This window comes from Echiichthys vipera, assembly GCF_963691815.1.
Source record: "Echiichthys vipera genome assembly, chromosome: 7".
NCBI lineage: Eukaryota > Metazoa > Chordata > Actinopteri > Perciformes > Trachinidae > Echiichthys > Echiichthys vipera.
Genome location: NC_139832.1, coordinates 18921593 through 18947048, shown reverse-complemented (window position 1 = coordinate 18947048; position 25456 = coordinate 18921593). Strand labels below are relative to the sequence as shown.

Here is a 25456-nt window from a genome sequence, read left to right as displayed (position 1 = left end):
TCATGATCCATGGGTGTTTGAGAGCATCGTAGTCTTTTTTTATACTGTGCTCAGGCCTATTATGCAATGATCAAATACACTTAGATAGCTAGATGACTAAAAATAGACGAAATATGACTATGATTAGTGAAACAGTTGAGCTTCACAATCTTGCCATCCGCCCATGTGGTTACAGCAGGTCAGCATCTTTCACTTCTGATAATTGCAGTGAAACTGTGTATAAGTAAGACAAAATTCTTAGAAACATAAGGGACGGCAGGGGGCGGCTGCAACCAGACCAAACCCGGAACTTTGATTTAGTGTATCTAGTACTTCTTGGAAGTTTGAGAGACAAACCCAGCTCAGCATTAGCAGCAACAGCTTTTCCAGTATATTATTTTTCTTTCAAAGTAAAAGGCGCTATGTATCGTTTGAGGAATACAATTGTTTGTTAAATAATCTCTTTTCTTAAGTAACACACTGAAAGGTTTGAAGGTGAAATCTTGTTGCATAAGAGCGGAATTAAATGCCGTGAAATATATAAATAGTGACGTGAATAGTGAAAATTGATTTATTATTTATTTCAGAAAACCACACAATATCAACCCTCAAATTAAACGAAAGTAGTAACAATCAAGTAAGTCATAAAACTTGTTATGAAGACCGATAAGGTGTAGGCTGAAGCTACAGTTTATTATGCCTACCCTTCTTACATTTAGATTATTGGAATAATTTAAATCAGGTCAATCAGATAATTATCAAATATTCGCAAACAAAAAACAAAAACAAACATAAAAATAAATACATTTTCTTACATTAAAAATACACAACACACACATACATACAAACAAATATTACAATTTACAGGTTTACTTATTTGCTGTACTTGCTGTTCATCACCTTACATTTCCATATTTATTTGAACTTGTGAATTGAGTTACACATTTTTAGCTCCTCGTCAAGATTATCCCATAAACTCACACGTTTTACAGACACACATCTTTTTTTTTTTACATTAGTTATAACTCTTGTTTTTTTTGTTGTTGTTGTTGTTGTTTAAATCACCAATTCCTCGGAGTTACAGTATATTAAAACACGCTGGACAGGACGGGGTTTTATTTTGAAAGTCATAACCGGAAAGCGCTTATCTAAATCTGGCTAACTGGAATCAAAACCCTCGCGAGCGACTGCTCCAACCCAACCCGGAACATTTAAGTCAACTAATCATTCCTGAAAACTTATTGCAAAGAGGTTCCTCCTGTTTTTCCCGAGAAGTTCAGATATTGCTGTAAGAAAAGTCACGGCTGCGGAAGTCAGTTCCTTCAAAGGGGGAAGACACTTTGTTTCAAATGTTTCTCGCTCCGACTGCTGCGGTTCCCGTGGGACAGTAGCCTCGACTGGTCTTTTCAAAGCAGGTAGGACCCAGTCAGAGGAAAGATTTCGCTGCTGCTGCTGACTCTTCTTTCACAGCCTTGTCCTGTTTCTTTGGCACTCACACTCGTTTTCGTTTTGAACCTTCATTTACTTTCACTACAGTTGTCTTAAACATAGTTTGGTGGTCCACTTCTACAGCAACACATGACTTTATTTAACTGACTTAACGTCTCAGAGTTCAGCTGCACTTTGATAACATTAATTTGAGTGAAACAGAACTGTGATGTTGTAATAAATGGGTTACACACCAGTGTAACGTGTGTATGTCGACATATATTAATATAGAGCCACACATCCACTAAATCCTAGTAGAAGCCTGAAGCCACTCTCAGTCCTGTATTAAAGATGTACTCAGTGTGTGTGCGTGCGCGCGCTTCTGTGAGTGTGTGCGTGCGTGAGTGTGTGTGTATGTGCGCGCGCTACTCTTGTCAGGTTAGGAATTTCAGGCAGCTGAGAGCCTCCCCCTTCTCTCTCTCTCTCTCTCTCTCTCTCTCTCACACACACACACACACACACACACACACACACACACACACACACACACACACACACACACAGATAGAGAGACACAGATTTCACACACACAGATCTCCGCAGAGGGGAGGGGGTCTGTCAGTCCAGGGGGTCTGAGACACGCCAGTGAGTCAGCGAGCTAACAAAAGGTCTGGTTTTAAGCTTAATGAATCAAAGTGCTCATAGAAGAATATAGGCAGTGACAGCTGCTGAACATGGTGGACTTTTTCATCTTTACGCCTCTGTAAAGTCTGGATTTTTAAACCAGTCTGGCTATTCTGACATGGAGGGGACGGTCTATTACCTGTTTCATTTCTTTAACCCAATAAGGCTGCAACTAAGGATTGTGTTAGTTATGTCATATTTTTGTATGCCATTGCCAACTAGCTTATTTTATTGATCAATCCATCTATAGTTTGGTTTATTACTGTTGATGAATGACCATCAGATGTTCAAGGTACACTGCTTTGTCCAAGCCCCATTAACTATCATAGAAAACTGAGTAAAACAGTAAATATTCACGTTTGAGAAAATAAAACCAGTACATTTTGGCATTTTAATACATAATCAGTGAAATTCAGAGACTAGTAGCACTGAGAGTTCTGTTCAAAAGCAGAACCACATACAGAAGGTGCAGTTTCGTCTTACCTACTTCAGGGGACATCACAAACATGCATCGACAGGTACAGACACAGACAGACACTTCAGTGGTTAACCTCTGTGATGAGAACCTCCCCTTTCTCTTCTGCTGAGTTGAGTAACTGAACATTTTTGCCGACCAGCATCTATTCTGTTGAGACTCATGAGCTGAGGCGTACAGCAAACTCATCATTTATATGAATAAAACTCCTGGCAGGTGTTGCTGTTTAGAAGAACTTGGAAATAATTTAAAGTAATGTCATTAAATGTAGAACAGTGTGAAATCAACACTTTATGAGCTTGTTTTTTTTTTGGAGTAAATGAGCTGTGGGGCAAATCACTAGCTTAAGTGTATTATGTGTAATATGTAAATATGCTGTAATGAAGGGGGGATTGGCAATATGAAGTATTACAGGAGGCGTGGAGCGCGTATGGACATGTCATGATGAATGTAAACGCGTTTCACCCGGGAAAATTCCGCTGCTGAGTCTTCACTGAAGGTTTTAGTTACATTTTCAATCAGCCCTTTTCCCCTGTTCTATGATTTAACTCCCCACTAATGTGTGCACTATGGATACACCTACCTTTAGTTTGGTCTGCACTGCAGGAAACCCAATACATATTCTTGTATTCAGTGTGTCTTTTATACCAAGTATAACTGCAGATAATCAATAGAATATTGATTATGGTATTATGGTATGAGACAAGAAATGGTCTATAGTTTTATCATGGTAATATATATATATATATATATATATATATATATATATATATAAAATATTTTGAATATATAATGGTAATATCATGAAATAGTTGCAACCTTTTTATATCCTGCAAGACAATTTCCTAAACTTATTAGACCTAACAGAAGTTGAGTGAATTAAAAAGTGATTGTCTCTACCTACTTGGTTACATTGGTGATTGTTTGTTAACATTTAATTGTTGTGTAAAATTGTTGATTGATAATTAAAATTATATAATTTGATGTCTTCCAGTGGAAGGATAGAACATCGCTATTGGTATGTTCAGATCCTAATTTGAAGAATAGTAGTCACACAAAAATATACTCAGTCCTTCACAATAGCATTTCATATTTATGACTAAATTAACAACAATCAAAGTTATAAGTCAGGAAAACAATGCTTAGAGTCAACAGCCATGTTAGCATCTCTGTGAGGCCGTACTTACTAGCGTCTGCGTGCTCACATGCTCTGGGATAGAAATTTATAATTATATTATATTTGACCCTGTCTACTCTGTACCTTTGTTTCATGTTATAAGTATGACAAGGTCATTCTTGACACAGTCTTCTCTGCATCTTTGCTATGACTACGCGTGTACTTCATCCAGCTGAACACTGGCTTATCTTGTGTTTTCATTGCTCTATAAAAAGAGAGCTGCCTTTCACCTCAAGGTCTGTCTCTCTTCCAGCCCTTGTTCATAGAGAGGACAGTGCTTTCCTGCAGGAAATACTTTGAATAAACTCACAGAGAAAGCCAATCTTATTGTCTCTTCATCTTTCTTCCTTTGATCCCTATTGACTGATCTCCCACAACAGCTCACAATAATATTAGATGATGTTGAGGTAAATGTTTAGCAGGTATGTTTACCATGTTAACCACCTCACTTAAGTCACTCACTTAATTTGTATTGGACCAATTAAAATGTGAACCTTATGTTGGTGCTACAGGAAAAGTCATTAGGATTCATTATCTTGTCCTAATCCATTGTGTAGGTTTTAAGATATTTCAAGCTGGACGTGGGGACCAATAAAATTAGCTTCAGTTTTCAAATTGCCAGTCTTTTTGACAGCTGGTAACTGTCAAAGTCATACTACAGATCAACCAAATCCTGTCATTCCACAGTGGGTAGCCAAATACAACATCTTAAGATGTTGTGAACATCCCACTTTTTTTTTTTACAGTGTATAACGTTTTGAATGGATTTACCAAAACAAAGCTACCTCTCCTGTTATTCTCTGTAGTGTAACGAAAGCAATAATGTGGCTTCCTTGTATAGCCACAAGGGCTCAGTTGTTTAACATTCATCATTAAACAGCTCAGACAGATATTCTGAGGTGGAAACCCACAGGCGGTCTTTGTTGTTGGAGAGACATGATATGCCGTTACCCAGAGTTTGCCCTTGAATTTGCTGACTCATAAGCTGACCGACAACAAATCTACATTCACACCGAAATCTCTTGAAGATTAAGGCTGCAAACACTTGTTATTTGTTCGAGGACAGTTGACCTTCAGCACCAGCACCAGTGTAATTATTTCAGCACCTCAGGGTTTTCTTGCCATCTAGTCCATGTGAATGATCAAAAACAGACCTGATGCGATCGTGTTTGCACATTGTAAAACTCAGCAGGACTAAAGCCTCAGTCAATCCTGCTGTAGAAAGATACCCCTCCCTGTTTTCAGGAAAGTCTCTGCCCCAGGGCGAGTTAGGTGAGAAGACAGTAAAGGCGTGTGGTTGTTGTGACAGGAGTATTGTATTGAAAACTGCTGTAAACTCTGAGAGCTTTCTTTTTTTAGACCGAAGTAATGCTATGTGAGGGTGGGGGGTTATTAATCACACCACACACAGGCAGGCACATGCTTGACCTATTTTATGTCATCAAGAGCTCATGAATGTACAGAAGAATTTAGATCCAACTGTATTGTTTCCATGTGCTGAGAGCGAGGAGAGATTGAGAAGGACAAGGAAGGGGGAAGGGTCTGAAGCACAACTGCCTCTTCTGTATACTCTGGGAATGCTGTCTGAAGGCTGAAGAGGAAGTGTGTTTGTTGTGTGCGTGGATGGGAAAGAGAAGAAAGCCGTTGTGCGTGTCAGACAGTATTTAGCCCTCACAGTTTTACTCAATGCACCATAAATACACAGTGAAAGAGAAACCCGGTACTTCATATTGAAAATGATAGTTACACTGAGAGGTATGAGTCATTTATGACACGACTGGGCTCTTCAGTCCACCTTATAGAGAGACTGCTTGATGGTTGGTTAGCTTTCACTTTATCACACACATTTTAAAATAACTTTATTAATAAAGTGAAGGAAAGGCAAGACTAGGCCCATATTTCTGTAGCAGTGTTTTTCTTTCTGTTTAGAACTCAGATTTTTATTCCAGCCACTAAATTTCAGTTAGAAAATGAATCTGAAATTAAATCTTGGGATTTGTAGTCCCATCAGATTCAAGGTCGATCTCATTTTGTCCGTCACTTTCACATAATTTATATCACTGTTGAAACAAGACAGAAAGGCTATGTGTTTTTTGGCTTGTTTACTGGTTTTAGTCTTCTTAAATCTTTGTTTTTACACATCCTTCTGGTAGATTACCTTGAAATATTTCCCCTTTTTGTTTTTAGCAGGTTCCAGGTTGTAAATGTCCTGTCATGATTGGTATCATTTTGATTGAGTATGCTGTATGTAATGTGATAGGGCACTTTATTTTGACACTTTCATCTCTGTTATTACAAACAGCTAGAGAGTGGTGGAGTCAAGAGGTGCCAACATGCCTCAACAGAAGGACATAGTGAAGATAGCCATCCAGATGCCTGGGGCCTACCCCCAGCTCATACAACTGGACCAGGTAATACACAAACACACACACACACACACACACACACACACACACACACACACCAATTACCATCTTCTCAAACTCCAAATGTCTATAAATAGTGGATGGATAACGTTATTTGTTGCTCTGGTTGGAAATATTTAAAAAATAATATTGCCCCAGTATCTTAGTTTTCCGATTTTGCTCTAGCTGTCTGCTCTATGCTCCAACAGTGAACTAACATGGGAATTTATGACCCTAAGTTGAGCCTTTTCAAGTAGCACTTCCTCTTTGGCTGCTTCGTTTGCTGATTTTGGTGAAGTCAAAGGACGCAACACTGACTGTCACCCTAAAGTTCAAGGGATGTTCAGATATTTGACATACATTCTGAGTTTAAATACACATATGACGCCTTATCTTACATCCGGCACAAAGCAGGACACACGACACACTGATTGAATTCATGTTATGTCAAAAAATACATCTATTACTAATGAAGAAACTAAATACAACCACTGTGCCCCTTGTGTCTTACTTTGGGCCAAGATTATGCCCCGTTTAACTAGCAAACGTGGAGTTCGACACACCCTAAATGCTCTTACGCCACACTTTAGACCATGCGCCTGAGATCATTAAAAAAAGTGGAGGCAGACATTCAGGGAATGTTAGCTCAGGAGTTCTGTGGTTCGAGGACTTCCTGGTAGCCTCGTGAGATCGGGATGGTCTTGCGAGCTCCATTGTATTTTACTCGCAGATCAGTTTGGTAACTTGCAGCAGAGAAAATGTGAAAGTTTGCTCAAGCGACCGAACCAATAAGCGTTGGTTTTGAGGCGGCTCGAAGTGTGACGCAACGAGAAGCAACTGTTCAGTGTAAACAACATGGTGATGTCTGCGGCTGAGATGAGCGCATCTATCGAGCAAGCCATTCGCTAACTAATGATTTATCCAATCAGCAACCAGTATTTTCGCCTCTTCAAAAAAGATCTCCAACCAACAGTTCCCAGATGGATATGCAGAGCAAATGCGAATTATCCTAAACACTGCTAAAACTTGAATCTAAGCTCAAAAACTGGATTAACTAGTTAGCTTGCTAGGTAGGCAGCATAATTACTCTTGTTAGGCTATGGCTTTAGTAATGCATTGAGTTTTGATCATTTTGTTGTACAAATCGTTGCTTCATTTACACAATTGATTTATATGAGGATTTTATTATGTCTTATTTATATATAATATTGAACACTTTTAGGTTTCATACCCATTCACTGGTTTGTTTTAGGCTTTTGCTAAATCTGATTGTGGGGAAGTTTTCCATGTGTTTCCCAGAATCTATGGGGAAGTTGTACTTCCTTGCATAAGACACGACGCACGAATATGAGTTTATACTGTATCCCCGACAGCAGGGTGTGTGTGTGTCTCTGACAGTCACATACTGTTCATGACTCGAGAAGGTTTGAACAGAGAATTGATATAACAGGTACTCTCTAGACTATCTGGTAATTGCTGCAGCTGGAATATACAGCACGACTGAAACTGGAATGAACACAGGTCCCAGGTTCACTCACTTTTTCAAGCCTTGATATCTTATCAAATATTTTCATGACTTTTTGTAGTAATATTCCTTTGTGCAGCACGACAACTGAGGGCTGATTTAGCTGTAAATGCCCATTCTCTTCTCCAAATATTTTTATTTTGCATCACAATCAATCCTGTCAACCCAGAAGAATCCCCCAAAAACTTCTCATTGGCCCAGGCGTCTCCACTGAACACATCTGATTGGCTGGACTTCTTGGCTGCCACTAATAACAGAGCAGCCTCTGGGTGTACCACAGAACCCGAAGACATTTTGATTGGTTGACCGCGGGGCTGACCACTAATAACAGGATAGCTGAGAGTCAGACATGGAAGCAGTCTGGATTTTATTTACATACTAAGAGATCTGGGCACTGAGCGTAACATTGTTCAGAAAATGTTGGGGAGCTCTTGGATTTCCTCTTCTCAGCAAACACAGTTTGAAACCAGTGGCAATAGCTGTGGTACTGGGATCCCATAACAGTATGTCATTACTGAAGCATATGTTCACATCCCTGACAAAAAAAAAATACTTTGACAGTAGATTCCTGCTGTCATCACCCACATATCTGCAGCAGGTGTGTGTTTGTGTGTGTGTGTGTGTGTGTGTGTGTGTGTGTGTGTGTGTGTGTGTGTGTGTGTGTGTGTGTGTGTGTGTGTGTGTGTGTGTGTGTGTGTGTGTGTGTGTGTGTGTGTGTGTGTGTGTGTGTGTGTGTGTGTGTGTGTGTGTGTGTGTGTGTGTGTGTGTGTGTGTGTGTGTGTGTGTGTGTGTGTGTGTGTGTGTGTGTGTGTATTTGCACTGGTATGTATCTGACTGTACGCTGTTTTGTTGTGTCTTTGCAGAAAAAGCCTCTATCTGCTGTAATAAAGGAAGTGTGTGATGGGTAAGTTGATGATGATTCAGATTTGTTTTGCTGCCTCTACGTTGTCTCCGTGGTAATGTTTGACATCATTATCATTCAACTGTATGTATGACCGTGATAGTTAAGTTAATAGTCAGCGTTTGTGTGTGTGTGTGTGTGTGTGTGTGTGTGTAGCTGGAATCTCCCCGGTCCTGACAACTATGCTCTGCAGTATGCGGATGGAGTGCAGATGTACATCACTGAATCGGTGAGACACATCTATGTACAAATCAATACAAATATTTATCTACACAAAGTCCGGTAAATGTTTGAGCACATCTTGAAGACATTGAGCAACAGACCTGAGTCAGCCCTTCAGATGTTTCTGTGATTAAGACAAGAATGTTGTCTGTTTAAAACGTCAAAGCACAGCAATGGATCAGAGAATCAAACCTTTGTCAGCACCTCTGTCCGCTTCTGTTAGTATTTTCCTTTAGTCCAAAAGTACACGAAATAACACAACTTAAGTTAAAGCCCAGGTCACACAATGTCATCAATGCTATTAAAAATGAGTGTGAGACGGACGGAAAAAGCAAAGGACAGAGACAGACAGAGAGAGAGAGAGAGGGAGAGAGAGAGAGACTCTGCTTCTTGATGTCAAGTGACCTTTTGAAAAGGTTGCCACTGAAGGCCCTTGGGCTGAAGGCAGGGCTGCTATACATGACAGTACATAAACACAAAGAAAGATACCACCATCACAGCAACATACAAAACACAACACAACACAGGAAACAAATGACATATACAGTGATATAAAATTAAAGATGTAAATCAATTTAATATAGCTGATAGAAGTTTTTCTAAATTGTATATTATAATATATAAAACCATCTAGTTACTAGCTTAATATCTTTTGCAATTTTGGTGACCAAAAGCTCAACGGCCTAAATTTACCCTATCCTAAAGGTACAGGGGTGAAAATGGCTTTAGCTCAAAGCTCTAATTACATCCGCTGTATGTAGCAATCTGTATTGTCTGTGTTAAATAAACCCTAGAGATGAGGCTAGAGTAGGATAAACACATTGTTATTAGAAGGAGTGCTGGATCAGCAGGTTGAGTTGGGGCAGAGCAATCACATCAGTCCTCGCACTAATGGCCCCGGGAGTCCAGGGCAGCTTCTCCTTAGAGGAAACTGTTCTTGGAGGTGCAGAGCTTTTTATCTTTTTGCTGCTCACAGACAAAACAGTTTATCTCTATTTTATAAACAGTAAGTAAAGTGTTAGGATGAATTAGCCATAGCCTTTTCTGCAGTTTACAGGTGACTATATTTGTCCTAGTGTGAGTTTGTGTATAGGTTCCTGCATAGGCCTTTGTACTGTGTATGTCTGTATGTGTGTGTCTGACTTCATCTACCTTGTGGTCTGTAACACTTTGTCAGTGTTGTGTTTTCAACTGATTTTAAATGCTTTTTTTCTCTGTATGCATGCATGTCTGTGTCTGTCTGCGTGTTGCAGAATCGTCTGGACATAAAGAATGGCTGCATTCTGCGTCTGACCAAGGCACCGGTGAGTCTGCATCAGCTGGCTCTCAGCCACGCTGCTCTTTCACCTCCCTCTTCTTCTTCTCACATTCCTTCAGCCCTCCGTCTCTCACTCAGTCTCTGTCACATTACGCTTTCATTTGTATCATTTATGCAGTAAAATTTGCAGCATGTACAGACGATAGAACAAGTCAGCAGTAATCTGTCACTGACATAACAAGTAGCTGAGTTTCAATGAATAGCAACTGTATAATATGAACAATTAGAAAAGGACACAACTGTTGACTATGGTGTGTGTAAGCATCCATGTGTTGTTGATGCTGGTGAATGCAGGGACGCTGTGCAGAAGACTTGTACAAGGGCATCCAGAGCTCGGACTCGGGCGTGCGCTGCGATTCTCTGAAGGAACTGGCAAGCGTTTCCACAGACGTGACCTTTGCTCAGGAGTTCATCAGCCGAGACGGACACCTCTTATTGGTCAAGATAGTAGAGGACTCTAATGAGTAAGTAAACTACTGTTCATCTACACTGATAAATGTGGTGCTGAGGGGTGACGTGGTTCCTGCACATGCAACACCATATCCTACTTGCCTAAACCTGTAAAGAAAAAACAAGGAGTGTTTATGCTGAATTTATATTTAAGGGCACACATACGAGACGATATTCTGCAGAAAAAAAGTGTTTCCTCCTATTTTTTCCAGACTTTCTCTTCCGGTTTCAATGATCATTGATAGATAACTCTGACACACTTCCCTGTAGTGCAGTGAGCTGAATCCTGAGTGCTCCGTCACATGATGGAAATGTTTTAGAGTAGGGTTGGGTTTAAAAACAAGCTTTTCTGATTCAAATTGATCTTTAGTGGAATGATCCAATATCAAATCATGAAATCCAGAGTCGATCTTTTAACCCTAAAGACCCACAGGACTGCCAGCCATTTAAGGTAATTTTCTCAGCTCTGGGCTTCCTTTGAATCGTTCGCACGCTCACCGACCCACTGTCTGACTCCTGCTTAATAACGTTACACCCCTTTATGCCCTTTGTTGAATTCTGTAGCTTATGAGAGTGTTTTGGGTTTGTTTTTTAAATTTCTTTTGCACATGTTCAGTATGGTGTTGCTGTAGTATTTGTTGCCGTTGCTGTTTTAATGCAAATTTTCAGAGAAACGTTGTTGGAGGATAATGAGCTTGAACCATGGCTGAGGCCCGTCTGTGGAAATAACCATAAGGCGTAACATTACTGCTCTGCTTTGCAAAGTGTAGCCTTGATGGGGAATGCTATCCTGTCCGACATGAGTGCTAGCCACAAAGCCACTATGGGACGCAGACAACAAGGGCCCGACACATAAAATTCTTTTTAGATACACCATTAAAACTGTGTGTACTCACATCGACAGAAATTTACAAAACACACTACATTCTTTTCAGCAGATTTGTAAAGCCCCACGTTCTCCCGATTCTGTTTTATGAGTCTCAATCATTTTAAAGGTCTGACTCAGTCTGACCCCAATCATCGTTTAAATGTTATTAACAGGAAAATCATGGCTCAAATGAAAGTTACAGTTGAAGAATGATAACATTAATCACACATAAATAATTAGGTTTATGAATGCGCCCCCAAGTAGTATTTTACAGAAGGCTGTGTAGACTGCAAAATAATAACCCAGTCAGTGGCAATCACCACACCCTCTGTACTCAAAAAAGCATGTGTACTTGCCCACGGTTAGAGGGTTCCTTGTACAAGTAACAGCATTAGTTCTCTGAGAATATTTTTCATATCCAAGCAAAGTCGGTATTGTAACTGAAATATATCGAATTAAATCATATAGAATCAGAAATCAAATCTTTATGGGACATTGTGAATCAGAATTGAATCGATTCAGGAAAGCATTGGTGATACCTAGCCCTGTTTGATAGTGCATTATTATAAATATTTTTTTAACTAGATCCTGAATTATTGAAAGGATTCCACACAATCCATCTGAATGCGCTTTGTCAGCCCCCGTGTGGGAGTGCAAAATACACGTGTGTAAGTGTGCATAATGTTTCTTTGCATGTGTGTCTGCATCATTCAGGAGCAATGTGATCATGACCCACACACTGACAGGCTTCATGGAACTGATGGATCATGGGATAGTTTCATGGGAAAACCTCTCGTCTGTCTTCATCAAGAAGGTGCCGTGTGTTTTGTGCTCCTTGTCTGGTTGTTGTTTTGTCACAGATTTGTTTTTCACTGACTGTAGCTGCACTCTGTCTCTTACTATTCTTTTTCTTCTCCTTTTAGATTGCCGGCTTCGTCAACGCCAAGCCGACCGATGCATCAATACAGCAGGTGTCCTTGGACATCCTGGAGAGCATGGTGCTGAGCAGCCACAGCCTCTTCCTGCAGGTCAAACTGGAAGTCACCATGGAGAGGCTCACCGCTCACCTCCAGGTGTAAGTAACAGATAGATATGGACCGACTAAAAAATGCACATCATATGTGAATATCTTTCTTTTGCAACTTTGATGCTTTGATGCTATCAAAGGTATTACAGTGGTTCTTAGACATAAGTATCATTAATGTAAAAATCGACCCTATCACTGAGAAGAATGGTGACCTCTATCAACCTCCACATTGCATTTTACAGAATATCTTCTGCATTGCTTTGTTGCACAAGGAGGGCGCTGTTCTTCCAGAGTAAACCCCTTTCAGAGTTTCTCTCAGTGGCAGATACTGAAAGAAACCAAAAACAGATGAAAAACATCACATACAATGTTCAGGATCTACACTGTGAAAGAGATAACCAACTCTGTGACACATCGACAGGGTGGAAAAGTGATGAGTGGTAGCTTTTTCTTCTTAATAGGACATTTTTTAAAATGTAAAGAAAGAAAAGATGAATGCTGACAATACTACTGTCTCTGCCATTTATCATATTCAATTCTCACAGTTATGTGACATGTCTTGATTTGAGGATTAAAACCTTAAAAAGATCCTTGCTAAACGTGCCTTTTCATGCAGACGTCGAATGTATAATATGTCTTTTTCTTACTTTCGTCTTTCTCCTACGACTACTTTTAGGACAAACCAGCAGATACAGACCAAAGCCATGGCCCTGTTAATGGCACTACTACAAACAGCCGGGGACTCAGACAGACAGGTGCTGCTGCAGACTGTTTCTTACTTTCGAACATGCTTTTCTTCAACTTCCTCTTCTCATAGCTAACTTCAGATGCAGACCAGTAGGTATTTAGTTAGTTTCAGGGCCTTCCTGAATTTATGTTACTGTACATCCAGACAGTGGTACATGCACCTGTTCATCGGTATGCACTCTGCATACTTGTACTTAGCTGATGTTTTTCATATTCAGTCACCGTAGCTCTTCACTGTGGTGCACTCATGTAGTGATGGGAATCTTTTATGTACCAGGCTGAGAGTGGCATGCATGTGATTCGGGTGAAGGGTGGTTATGTGCACCAGCAGGCCATTATTGCACATGCGAGTCAGAATCCTGCGGGCGAATGACCCATCCGTCTCTTTCTGTCTGGTCATCTCAGCTTTTCTGCACACAGGCGAGGCTTTCTCTCCCTCTGTTCTGTTGCTGCTCCTCTCTCATTGTACGGAAACAGTTCCGTCATTCAGCCCTCAGTCTCCTTTCTCTCAGACTCTCTTTGTTACTCACACACACACACTTCCTCACTTTTACAGTAGGTCAACAAATCCACCCTTCTTATCAGCAAGTTTGCTCTGAACAAAATGGGGCTGGGCTAGAGATGCATGTACCAACAAGTGATGATTTCGTCAGAGGTCAGAGTCCCACTCACTAATCCTTGTCCCACCCTCTAATCAGTCTCTGACACTATATCGCCATCCCATGTTAGAAACAGGTCAATGCACCCCAGTAACACGTTTTTTTCATGCTCACTGTGGTCCCATTATTTCTTGTCTTCTGTTTTCCAGAATATGTTTGCTTTCCTGAATAAGAAGAATCTCCGTCAGTACATTTATAAAGTAAATGATCTCCATATTTACATTTACATTTCACATAGTTTTCTGTATCTCAGTGCGATAATATGATGAAAGAAGACCTCATTGTACTCTATTGAAGAAAATTGTGTATTTGTTGCAGAATATCATCCATAGTTCTGGTTCAGTCCAGGACGAGATGGCCCACTACCTCTATGTCCTACAGTCAGTAACGTTGAATCACCTGGAGCCTCGCATGAGGACGCCTCTGGACTGTTACAGCCAGGTGAGCTATAATATGACAAGTCAGACTCAGTGTGAAAACATCTACTGCTGCTGAATGTTTTTCTCCACGTGTCCTTTTTAAAAATAATTTAGGTATTAGATCATTTGATTTCTTAACTCTGCACACACACTCTTTAGGATTTATTACCTTTTATCGACCTCAAATTGTTAATGGCTAAAATGCAACAATTCCCTGCTGATCACAGATCTTGATCTGCGCTAAAAGTTAATCAGATATTCCTTGGTCCATTTTGTGTATTTATTTATTTTTGTCTTAATAAAATCCTTTGCAGGAGCAGAGAGACATCCTTCACGGTTTGCGGCAGGCAGCGTTTGAAGAAATCGAGAACAATTTGAGCCACGAGAGACGGCGCTCGCTCTGCGCCAAAGAATTTAAGAAGTTAGGCTTCTCTGTAAGTGACTGCTATTAGATTATATATTATTTTATCATTTTGCTGTTCACTATCACCATAATCAACGTTCTTTTCTTGTTCATATTGCTGTGATTAATATTTCTTTGATCATTTCAGAACAATAGTAACCCTGGTCAGGACTTGGTGCGAACGCCTCCTGGTCTTCTAGCTTTGGATACCATGTTTTATTTTGCCGCACGCTATCCTGACGCCTACAGCAGGGTGAGCATGGTTTATTCGCAGTTTACTGCACAATTTGTGAATTTGTAGTGAATAGTGAATTTATGGCACTATAAAAACATGTCTCTGACCATTTTCAGATTTTGGCAATGTCATAGCTAGCATCATGTCTAAAAAGCTACATCATAAATGTACAAATGTTAAGTAACTGTTGGAAAACTGAATATTGTAATGTTCTGACGAATGTTCTTGACAGAAGCTTCACTATGAATTAATTTGTGATGTTTACAGTACAACTTTAAATTGTTTCCGTCTCCCAGTTTGTCTTGGAGAATAGCAGTAGAGAAGACAAACACGAGTGTCCATTTGCCAGGAGCAGCATCCAGCTCACACTCATCCTGTGTGAAATCCTTCGTATCGGCGAGCCCCGTAAGTTGACCTCCAACCAACAGTATTAGTGCCATGGCTTTGTCTGTAACCTCTGGTCAAACCGGATCTACAACTGATAATCTTGTTTTATTTTGCTTTTATTCTCCATCTTCTCCATTCATTCTTCTGGTAACAGCCTCAGAGACGGGATCTGATTACCACCCCATCTTCTTCAGTCAGGATCGGCTGCTGGAGGAGCTTTTCTGTGTCTGTATACAGCTGCTCAACAAGACCTGGAAGGAGATGAGAGCCACACAGGAGGACTTTGACAAGGTACAATAGCATAGTCTACAAGAACTATTGTGCTATGCAGGATGGTTTTGACTTGGTAGGCTAGCTTCAAACTCATCCAGCTTCCTTTTCACTTCACTAAAAGAAGTGTTCAGAGTGAAAGAAAGGATGAATGCCAATCTCGTAGATGTGCCGTTATTATGTAGCTTGAGCCAGCAGACGGTTAGCTTAGCATAGTGGTGCTGAGTCTGACCTTTACACAGAGCCAGGCTTGCTGTTTTCCCCTGTTTCCAGTCCCTGAACTAAGCTAGGCTAAATGCTTTGAAAGGGTGAACTACATCCCAGATTGTACTGGTGGCATAACCGTCTTCATGTCCACTCAGGAAAATCTAATAAAGACCCAGCAGGAGGAAAGTAGAAGACAGGCAGATTTGTCTGTAACACAAGCTGTGTTTTCTAAACATACTTTATGCAACATGCTCCACTGATTACAGTTACTACACTGACAAATAACTGTTGAAACGCTGCTCTAGCATGGCTCAATGGCGTTGACTGATGCTGTGTGTAAAAAGATGACACAAGGTATTTCAGATCCAAGCCTACCATTGACAGAACTGGCCTGTTTACTACAAATCTTGCAAACAAATCCCCTGACATAGCAAGGCTGTGCTTCCCATAGAGTACATTCATGGCGGTCTGCAATTATATTGGACAGGCCCAACCACAAATACGCTTCCATAAGTGATGAAATAATGTGGAATTTGGTTACTGCCTTGTATGCACGGTGACTTCCTCATTCTGTCATCCTTAATTTGTTGATTGTTATCTTGCACATTAGCATCATTAATCATACAATCATGCAACTGAGCCTCAGCAGCCCTGAGTGAAATGTATCTCGCTTTACACATCTTTAAAGGCCTACAGCATTTAACAAGATGAATCAAGCCCACCGTGAGTTATGTTAATGATCCACCAAACCAATTTAATTCGGACAAAAGGGCAATCTCCTCCAGACACACAGTGTTGAACTTATCTGAACTTATGGTGAATTTGTTTAAGTCTGAACTTTTGTGACTTTGTATAGGTTCATTCTTATGCTAACCATCCTCAACTTGCGGCCACAGACAGAGTTGGCCCTGCATTTAGGAATAACAGTGACCTTTCAACCGCAATGTAGTACTTGTACTATGGTAATAGGTTGAGCCAAACCCTCAGCAGCAGGGTCTTGTCTGGGAGAAATACTGAGAATCCAGTCGTTCTGAAAAGGAGAGGGACAGAGCTTTTGTCTTGAGCCGCATTTCAACATCACACACAAACGTCGGTCAGCAACAAAGTGCTCTCCTCATAGTCATAAAACTCGGTGACCCTCTGACCTTTCAGGAGCAGGCCAGTGTCCTGAGCACCAGAACAGCAGACCGGCCTTTTGTTTTTGACCACAGCCCCCTACCCAGGGTGCTTTGGGGCAAGGACAAAGGGGCATTAGGTGGACAAAGAGAAGCGTGGTGGGCGGCAGAAACAGAGGGAGAAGGAAACTAGAAAAACAAAGCGCTCAGGGCATGAGCAGTAATTACACAACAACAGAGGGAACGTAAAACCTTTGGAAACAATAAGAGAGTAGAGAATAAGTAGGCTGGACTGGAGGGAGCGGAGTGGAAGAGAAACCAAAGAAAAAGAGAGCTGGTGGAGGTGGTGGTAGTGGTGGTATATGATATATCACAAATCACAAATGAGGGTTTTATTACCTAGATAATGAATTGGAATTATTGGTGTTTGTGTGAGTGAATGTATTAATGTAACTCTATACACACCCTGTGATAACGCTCATCCTCGAGACACACATACAGTACAGTCAGATACATACCACACACACACACACACACACACACACACACACACACACACACACACACACACACATATTTAGCATACATGCACATGCTTCAGGGTTTAAGAGAACAGAGGCAGCTGCCATCATCTCTCCTATTGGCCGGTGCATCTAAATGACAGAGAGGCTGGGCGGGGGGGTATGTGTGTGAGAGTATCAGGGTGTCTGTCTGTTTACAAAACAGCCACAGGCCTGCACCTCTCCTGTCATGTAGGTGATCTCTGTCTCTCTCTCCCTCACTTTCACTGCTTGTCATCACCGTCATTTTTCTCTGATTGTTGACGACGGGTGGTTTAAGAATTTGGGATTGGAATATTTGTCAATATAATCGACTTTGACGGAAGAAAAGGATGGAGGTAAGGTCGTTTTCAGTATTGTTTCTTGGTTGGCATGGGCTTTAAGCTGTTTGTTTGATCGTTACTGGGTATTTAACTGCAGTGGATATCTGATGTTCCAATGGTTTTTCATCCATACTCCAAACTGTTTAAAAGGTGAGACTTACAGAAATGATTTAAAGCATGACAATGAAGATGACAAAACAGTGTGAGGCTTTTTTCATGTGAAAGTGGCTAAACAGTGAGGATATTCTGGCTCAGGGGGCTTGAGCTGGGAGTCACAGTGCAAAACACAGTGATTCCACCATCTGCACTTCCACTGCTGCCAGACCGATAGACTCCTTGTCGGATGATAACCAGGACTACCAGATTGTAATGAGAGAGATTTCTGCTTTTAGTTTTGATTTAATATATGTGAATTTCTTGCTGGCCTTTGTTGTAGCAAACAGTTATTTGTATAATAGCACATAACCGAGCTGGAGAAGTCTGGAGAGAGTTGTACTGAATGGGTCGAATTGCACTATAGTCACTGACTGTTCACAATCAGTCAACTTGGGTGTGAACAGGAATGATGTAGGTCAGCAGAGTGTGTGTCAGAGAAGCGAGAGCAGGACAAACAGTGCTGGAGTCGGCTTGGTCTCGTAGCACTATAGATTTTTATATAGATTTTCTACTGCTTACAACTGAGACACATATTCTGAAGGCAGCTATAGATTTGAAGCATATGCACTGTTTGACCAACTGCCCTGAGCTCATGTTTCAGGGTATGCGGGGTCACCCCCTGTCCCTCTGTGTGAGCGTCAGTTTAACAAGTCATGCATACACACAAGCACACAATATAACAAATGCTGAGTAAGTGCTACAGCAGTTCGGTCCGGGGGGACTTGTTTACAAGTGTTTGTTTTCAACTGACATACAGGGCTCGACGTTAACTTTCTGAGGCACGTGTCCTGGTCCGAACACAAAAGTCACTTGTCAGGGTAAAAATGACAATAATTTACTTTTTCAATTTGTTTGCAAATTCAAAGGAATAAGCAGTTGAAAACAAACACAACACACATGTCAACATATAAATCATTTAAATTTATGATTTTTATTAAAGTGACTATATGTAACGTTTTCAGCTCAACAAATGATTCTGATTGTGTAATAACTCAATAATGTTTTTTTATTTTTGTGACAGCTTATTCAATTCCTATTTTTCTCGTGTTTTAACAGACTTTCTCTTGTATATACAAGAAAGACAGTACAGTAAAATTAAATGACAGTTAAAATGGACAGCCGGTTATTTTGTACAAGAATCCATTGGAAATTTTAAGATAACTGTGGAGCTCCCTTTTTAAAATTTTACTTGAGAAATTATTGATGGCTGCACTCATACTATCGCATCACCACAAATGTCAAAATCCAAGCTACAACGTGCTTTTAACTTTTAAAGGCCTTAATGTGGAGCCCTGAAAGGTTAATTAGACTTTTCAAGCCCAATAAAAAAATGAACCCTGTAACTGTTCAGTAGAATATCCGGCCAGTTTGTCCATCATTGATTGAACTAATTCAGCGTGGTTGGTGTGATGCTGTTCGGTGGACGTTGCAGTTAATGGGGCTAATAAAGAGTGTCCTGATCAATGGCTGAGATGAGGGGGAGGTAGGTATAGGCTTATGTGATTAGACTAGGCGTGGTCTTTTTAATTGTGGGCTATATGCTAAAAAATATAAGGAGTCACAGGCCAAACAAAAGTGTCACGGGCCGAACAAAAGTGAATGCACACTTACGCTGCAAGATGTGTGTTTCTAGACCAAAAAACCTCATGTGCTATAAAAATCAAATTTTCTCTTTTTTTTTCATCACATTATTTTAGTACTGTTCTTACATGCAGGTTCCAAATGAAATAGATTCTTTATCGTACTACTTTTTTTTGTTAACATTCAACAGGGGGCAACATAGGAAACATATTACGCAACATAAAATGTAGACCAAAAAAAGAAGAAAGAAACAGCTCCAGGGGACATCTCCACTGTGTTTGTCTACGCATGTGTGTGCGTGAATGTACCCATATGTTTATGCATATCTAACCCAACAAGCTTCACTTATTATCTATCAATCCATGGACCATGTTCTGGCCTGGTAAACTTCCTCATGTGGTTTTTAACGGTCAAAGTCAATAGTTATATGTTATAGTAAATAGTATTTCCTGAGTTTCTGTTATTTTGCTTGTGAGAGGTAAATTCTTCTTTTTGTGGTTACAGCATTGTCTTTGCCGTACGCTCTTTTTAGTGTGAGCAAATCAAAGTAATCATGCTCCTGGTTGACTGCCTGTAACATTTTTCTACACAAAGTGGAAGTTTACCAGAACTTCTGCAAACGGGCAATTAAGTAAATCCGTAGCCATGGGAACAGTATCTGATTAAATCATTTTGGAGCGTTTAACCACTTCTTCATCAATGAATGGCTTGTGGTTGAAAGCTCTGAAAAAGTTAGTAAGAGAAGCTTTGAGGTTGAATATTTTTGCCACAGACTCTGCAAACTTGCAGACATGACAAGACAATTAAAAAAATATAAAAGAAAAGTAGGAGAAAAATGATGGCCCTCCATACCATCATCATCTGAATTTATACTGATGATGTATACAAGTTTTATCTTAGCAGAAGCTCTCTTTTTGAAGCCTGCTACAACCCAAAGGCATCTCTGATACAAAGGCGAGTGTTAGTGGGGGAAAGCTGCATGGGGCTTAGCCAAAATATGAATACAAATCAACAGAGCTAAACTACACATTGCTTCCCAATCACTGCCCCCTATCGCTCACCCCTTGCAGCTAGTTTACCGTTATTCAGCCTACATGGAACAGTGTGTAACCTCTCTCTGTCTCCATGTGTCTCCCCAGGTGATGCAGGTGGTGAGGGAGCAGATCACCAGGACGTTGTCCAGTAAGCCGACCTCCCTGGAGCTTTTCAAGAACAAAGTCAATGCCCTCAACTACAGCGAGATCCTCAAACTGCGGCAGACCGAACGGCTGCACCAAGAAGAGACTCTTGCTCCACCCGTACTGTGAGTAGCAGGAATTTTAAAGATTACATATTTGATTAAACAATTTCCATATGGGGCTTCTTGTCACCTTATTCACTTACTTTGTTTCAGCTGCATGACAGAATATATCAGATCAGGTTAGCCTTTTATCATACTTTGGTTTCAATCGTAGACCGTATAAAAGAAGTGGATGTAGCCACTGTGACATCATCCATTGGTTTGTGGACTACCATTTTGAAGCCTCAAGTTTGGCATTTAGGCATTTGCCATGTTTGTTCGTTATTGAGCCAGAAGTGACCATATTTGGGCTCGCTAAGTTATCAGCTAACGCTAGCTTGGTTAACAAGGTGCATCTATAATCACTTTAACTGTGATATTAATTGTGATGCTAATTTTGTCTGGCATAAAACGGGTTTAAAACAAAATATACTAACCAGAAACAATGAACAGACGACCCTTAAGAGTGTCTTTTAGTACAACCAAAAGCTGAACAAGACATTTTTAAGAATTCAAAATGTTACAGTTAACGTTAATGCACTTTAATGAAGTGAAATCACTGAAAGTGTGAAACTGTGAAATAACAGAAAACACCCAAAAACAAGTTCACAGCTACAGTCGCTGCACAGTGCCATGGGTTGCTAAGCCTCTATCCTGACAGATCACTGTGTAGCCCCGCTCTAAAGCATCCCCTGCTTTATCATCTATCTTTCTCTAAATGGGACCATAATATACTAAATGAACATCATGCTGTATTGAATAAGACTTAAAACTAGGGATTGAAACCATGAACTTATGAGAAAATGTTTATTAAAGTAATAAATCAGGTGAGAAGTAGGGTCATTTTGTCATTGACTTCTATACATTCATTCATTCATTCATCTTCAACCGTTTATCCCTGTCGGGGTCGCGGGGGCGCTGGAGCCGATCCCAGCTGACATCGGGCGTGAGGCGGGGTACACCCTGTACAGGACGCCAGTCTATCGCATGGCATATAGAGACGAACAGAGACAGACAATCATTCACACCTACGGGCAATTTTAGAATCATCAATGAACCTAACACGTGCATGTCATTGGATTGTGGGAGGAAACCGGAGAACCCGGAGAAAACCCACGCAGACACAGGGAGAACATGCAAACTCCACACAGAAAGGCCCCAGCCGGGATGCGAACCTGGAACCTTCTTGCTGTGAGGCAACAGTGCTAACGACTTCTATACAATTGGACTTCTTTTTGGATCCAGTGGAGTCAACCCCTGCTGTACATTTGCAAGAATGCAGATTTAAGGCACTTAGCTTCACTTTTTTAGACCCGAAGTCTACGTCCTCTTCTTTTATACAGTCTGTGGTTTCAATGGCCTTCTGATGCAAACATTATTCAGGGTTTGTGTGGGGTTTTATTTTCTTGCTGCAGTAATTTTGTCTCCATGATTCTGGAGAAAAATGCTAATTAACGACTTCAGATTTTTTTTCTAATTTAGAAAAAAAGTAAAGTAACACAGTGTCTATAGCACAACATGATCAGCTGCTCGAATGACATCCCCAGATAGTTTCCACCCCTATGGAACCAGCTGACAGGTCAGCAGCCATAATGCTGTTTATTATGCTGCTGTTTGTCACTAAACACAGAGTGTAACAGTGTGTTGCTGTCACACTGATGGGTCATCCCCCTGGTCGGGTTTATTGTCGTGAAAGGTGCCGTCTGTGCTGAGAATCCTCGTTTGATTACCCATCAAAGTAATGATGAAGAAAAAAAACGGTTGTATGAACACTGACAATGGTGATGTTTGATTTTGCCTTTCGTTTCTTGTGTTCAGTTTTGGCCTTTACTTCGGTTTAGTTGTGAGTTCCTTTTCCAGTAGAAAAAACATGCTAATACTGTGTGACATAGCCTTTTGTTGAGTCCGTGTTTGTCTTTCTAGTGAGCTCAAAGAGCGCCTGAAGCCAGAGCTGCTGGAGTTGATCCGCCAGCAGAGACTCAACAGGCTGTGTCAAGGAACAATGTTCAGGAAGATTAGCAGCCGACGCAGACAGGGTGAGAAAACACAATGAACAAACAATACACTGCGTCTTATTCGGCATACCTCTCTGATTGTCTGTTTTTGTCTCAGATAAACTTTGGTACTGCCGCTTGTCACCCAATCACAAAATGCTTCATTATGGTGACGTGGAGGAAGACACAGACAACCCACCAATTGAGACACTACAAGAGAAGAGTGAGTTGAAGCTGTGCCGGTGCTCAGGCTTTTCTGTACTTTAAAAGAATAAAACCGTAAAAGCACGGATTCATTTTAAATAAACTAACTTCTATTTCTCTTTGTTTCTTCTTTCAGTTCCAGTAGCAGATATCAAAGGCCTGCTGACAGGAAAAGACTGTCCTCACATGAAGGAGCACAAAGGCAAACAGAACAAGGTCAGCAGCACTTGCTTGTCTTTTCACATGAAGCTCTTCATCTTCACATCTCACTGTGTTTGTATGTGTGTTCCTGGACATGTCTCTCACTGCAGGAGGTGCTGGACCTGGCATTTAGCATCACATATGATGTAGAGGAGTACAGCCTGAACTTCATCGCCCCCTCCAGAACTGATGTGAGTCTTAACGTGTTCCTTTCTATCACAGTTTTCTTCTTTTCTTTGTGTATTATAATTTATATACATACACTGGAGATAAAAATTAGAGAACAAATTATAAATACTTCCAGATCTGAACACTATAGAAAATCTCTGGAAAATCCTTGCCAACAAAGTAATGTCTAAGAAACCCACTACAGTTCCCAAACTATGGAAGAGACTGAGTCAGAAACTAGTGATGTCCTGTGGGCACAGATGTGCTGAAGTCATTCAAAGCTGTGGCCTCTACACTTCCTGTTCATGTTTTATAGCCCTAAGAAAACATTGTTGAAATCTTCTCTTCTGACACAATGGTTAATGTAACACAAGCCAGTACAGCAGTGCTAAAGCCACAGCAGATATTCCATCAAATTCTGAACCATAAAAGAAATAACAGTATTTGAGAATAAATCCAGAATTTATAATGTCTTCTCTAATTTTGATCTCCAGTGTATATAAGTTCATATTATAAACAGTACCGTCACTGGCTTCCTCTCTCTGTCAGTTCTGCCTGTGGACAGATGGACTGAGTGTTCTCCTGGGCCGGGAGATGAGTAGTGAATCCATGCGCAGCGAGCTGGAGATCCTGCTCTCTATGGAGATAAAGCTCCGCCTCCTGGACCTCGAGAACGTTCCAATCCCCGACAGTGCGCCGGTTGTCCCCAAACCACCGAGCAACTACAACTTCTGCTACGACTTCAGCCAAACAGAGCAGTAGAGTGTGTGCATTCGCTGTTGTGCAACTAGGCTGTGTTAATGTGTAAATATATATATATATACATGTATGTGTGTGTGTGTGTGTGTGTGTATGTCTGAAATAAGAGTGTGTGGTGAGATCTGACTAGTGCATTTATGCACTTAATACTATAACAGATTTATAACATTCAGCTTTTCCTCTGTGGCCTGGTCTTCTACATCCAAGTGCAACAATGAACTGGAGAAAACCTGTGTGTGGACAATACAAAAGGTGTTTGTGGGTGTGATCTGAAACCAAATGGCTGTTGACTGCACTAAATGCTGCAGATTATCTAGGAGAGAAATATGTGAAATTCTCCATTCATGATTCCTCCTCACTGTGTTGGAAACTGCAACACAGCTCCAAAAACATCTTGGCAATTTTTTTTTTTTTTTTCTCGTACAATAGAGCCACTAAAGAAATGGTACTTTTATTTAGTTTTGTAATCATTTATATTTCTAAATATAAACTATGTATGACACATGGAATAGTCTTGTGTGCACGGCTTGTTTTACTGGTTGATGCAATGTGTGATTTGATCTTTGTCTGAAAATGCTGGTTGCGCTTGTTTGTTAATTTCGGTTGCTTTTTTATTTTATTTTTAAATGGGCATTAACTAGAACAGTTCTTTCTTGAAATGTGGTACATGTTAGACTCATTTCAAACATATGAAAGACAAATACAGAATGGTTTCAGTCTTGGACAATAATTTGCTTCAATACATCTACCGGTAATATAGGTACTGACTTTGGTGCAGATCTCAGCGGATCCATTTGATTACTGTGGAGCTGAGATGCTCTACGCAACTTGTTTTTAGCTGACTTTTTTTTAACTATACCTTTGCCATAATAATAACACTTTGGCAATGAGAAAAACTGGCAATCATCCCTGTATATTAGTATGATACAATATGCAAACAGTGATCATTAGGGTTTTCTCAACTGTGTGTGATCAGATCCTGAATACATTTTTAAACTGACTGAAATTCTACAAGGTACTTATTATAATATGATGGGGACGACATGCTCAGTCACAGTGGGCTACACTCGAAGCAGCTACAGGTCCACAGTATATCACAGTGTGTTGAGTGTTTTCTGCCTTTTCTTTTTGGAACAGGGTTATTTCATTTGAGCACCTCAAGACTGTCCTCTGCAGTGAATTCCTGACACAGGACGCTCTGTGATATCCACTTTGAATCAAACCCTTTGGGTGACTTCACATGAATAAACAGTTTGATTTATACTGAGAAAAAAACAAGCATGTGTGTTGATTTGTTCATGGCATAGTAGCCAAATTCTGTTTATTTATA

General features: G+C 40.5%; 1 protein-coding gene across 1 annotated transcript; it reads left to right on the top strand.

The window, feature by feature from the left end:
* The first annotated feature begins 1202 nt into the window (after positions 1-1202).
* On the top strand, positions 1203-25384 carry elmo3 (engulfment and cell motility 3). Its single transcript, XM_083916963.1, has 21 exons — positions 1203-1394; positions 6046-6154; positions 8537-8577; positions 8731-8803; positions 10050-10100; positions 10409-10578; positions 12147-12246; positions 12356-12507; positions 13136-13214; positions 14015-14065; positions 14184-14306; positions 14599-14718; positions 14836-14940; positions 15219-15327; positions 15464-15600; positions 20661-20824; positions 22724-22836; positions 22913-23017; positions 23135-23214; positions 23310-23390; positions 23917-25384. The coding sequence occupies exons 2-21, from the start codon at positions 6077-6079 to the stop codon at positions 24127-24129; spliced, it is 2145 nt and encodes a 714-aa protein (XP_083773089.1). The 5' UTR covers positions 1203-1394; positions 6046-6076; the 3' UTR covers positions 24130-25384.
* Positions 25385-25456: the final 72 nt, after the last annotated feature.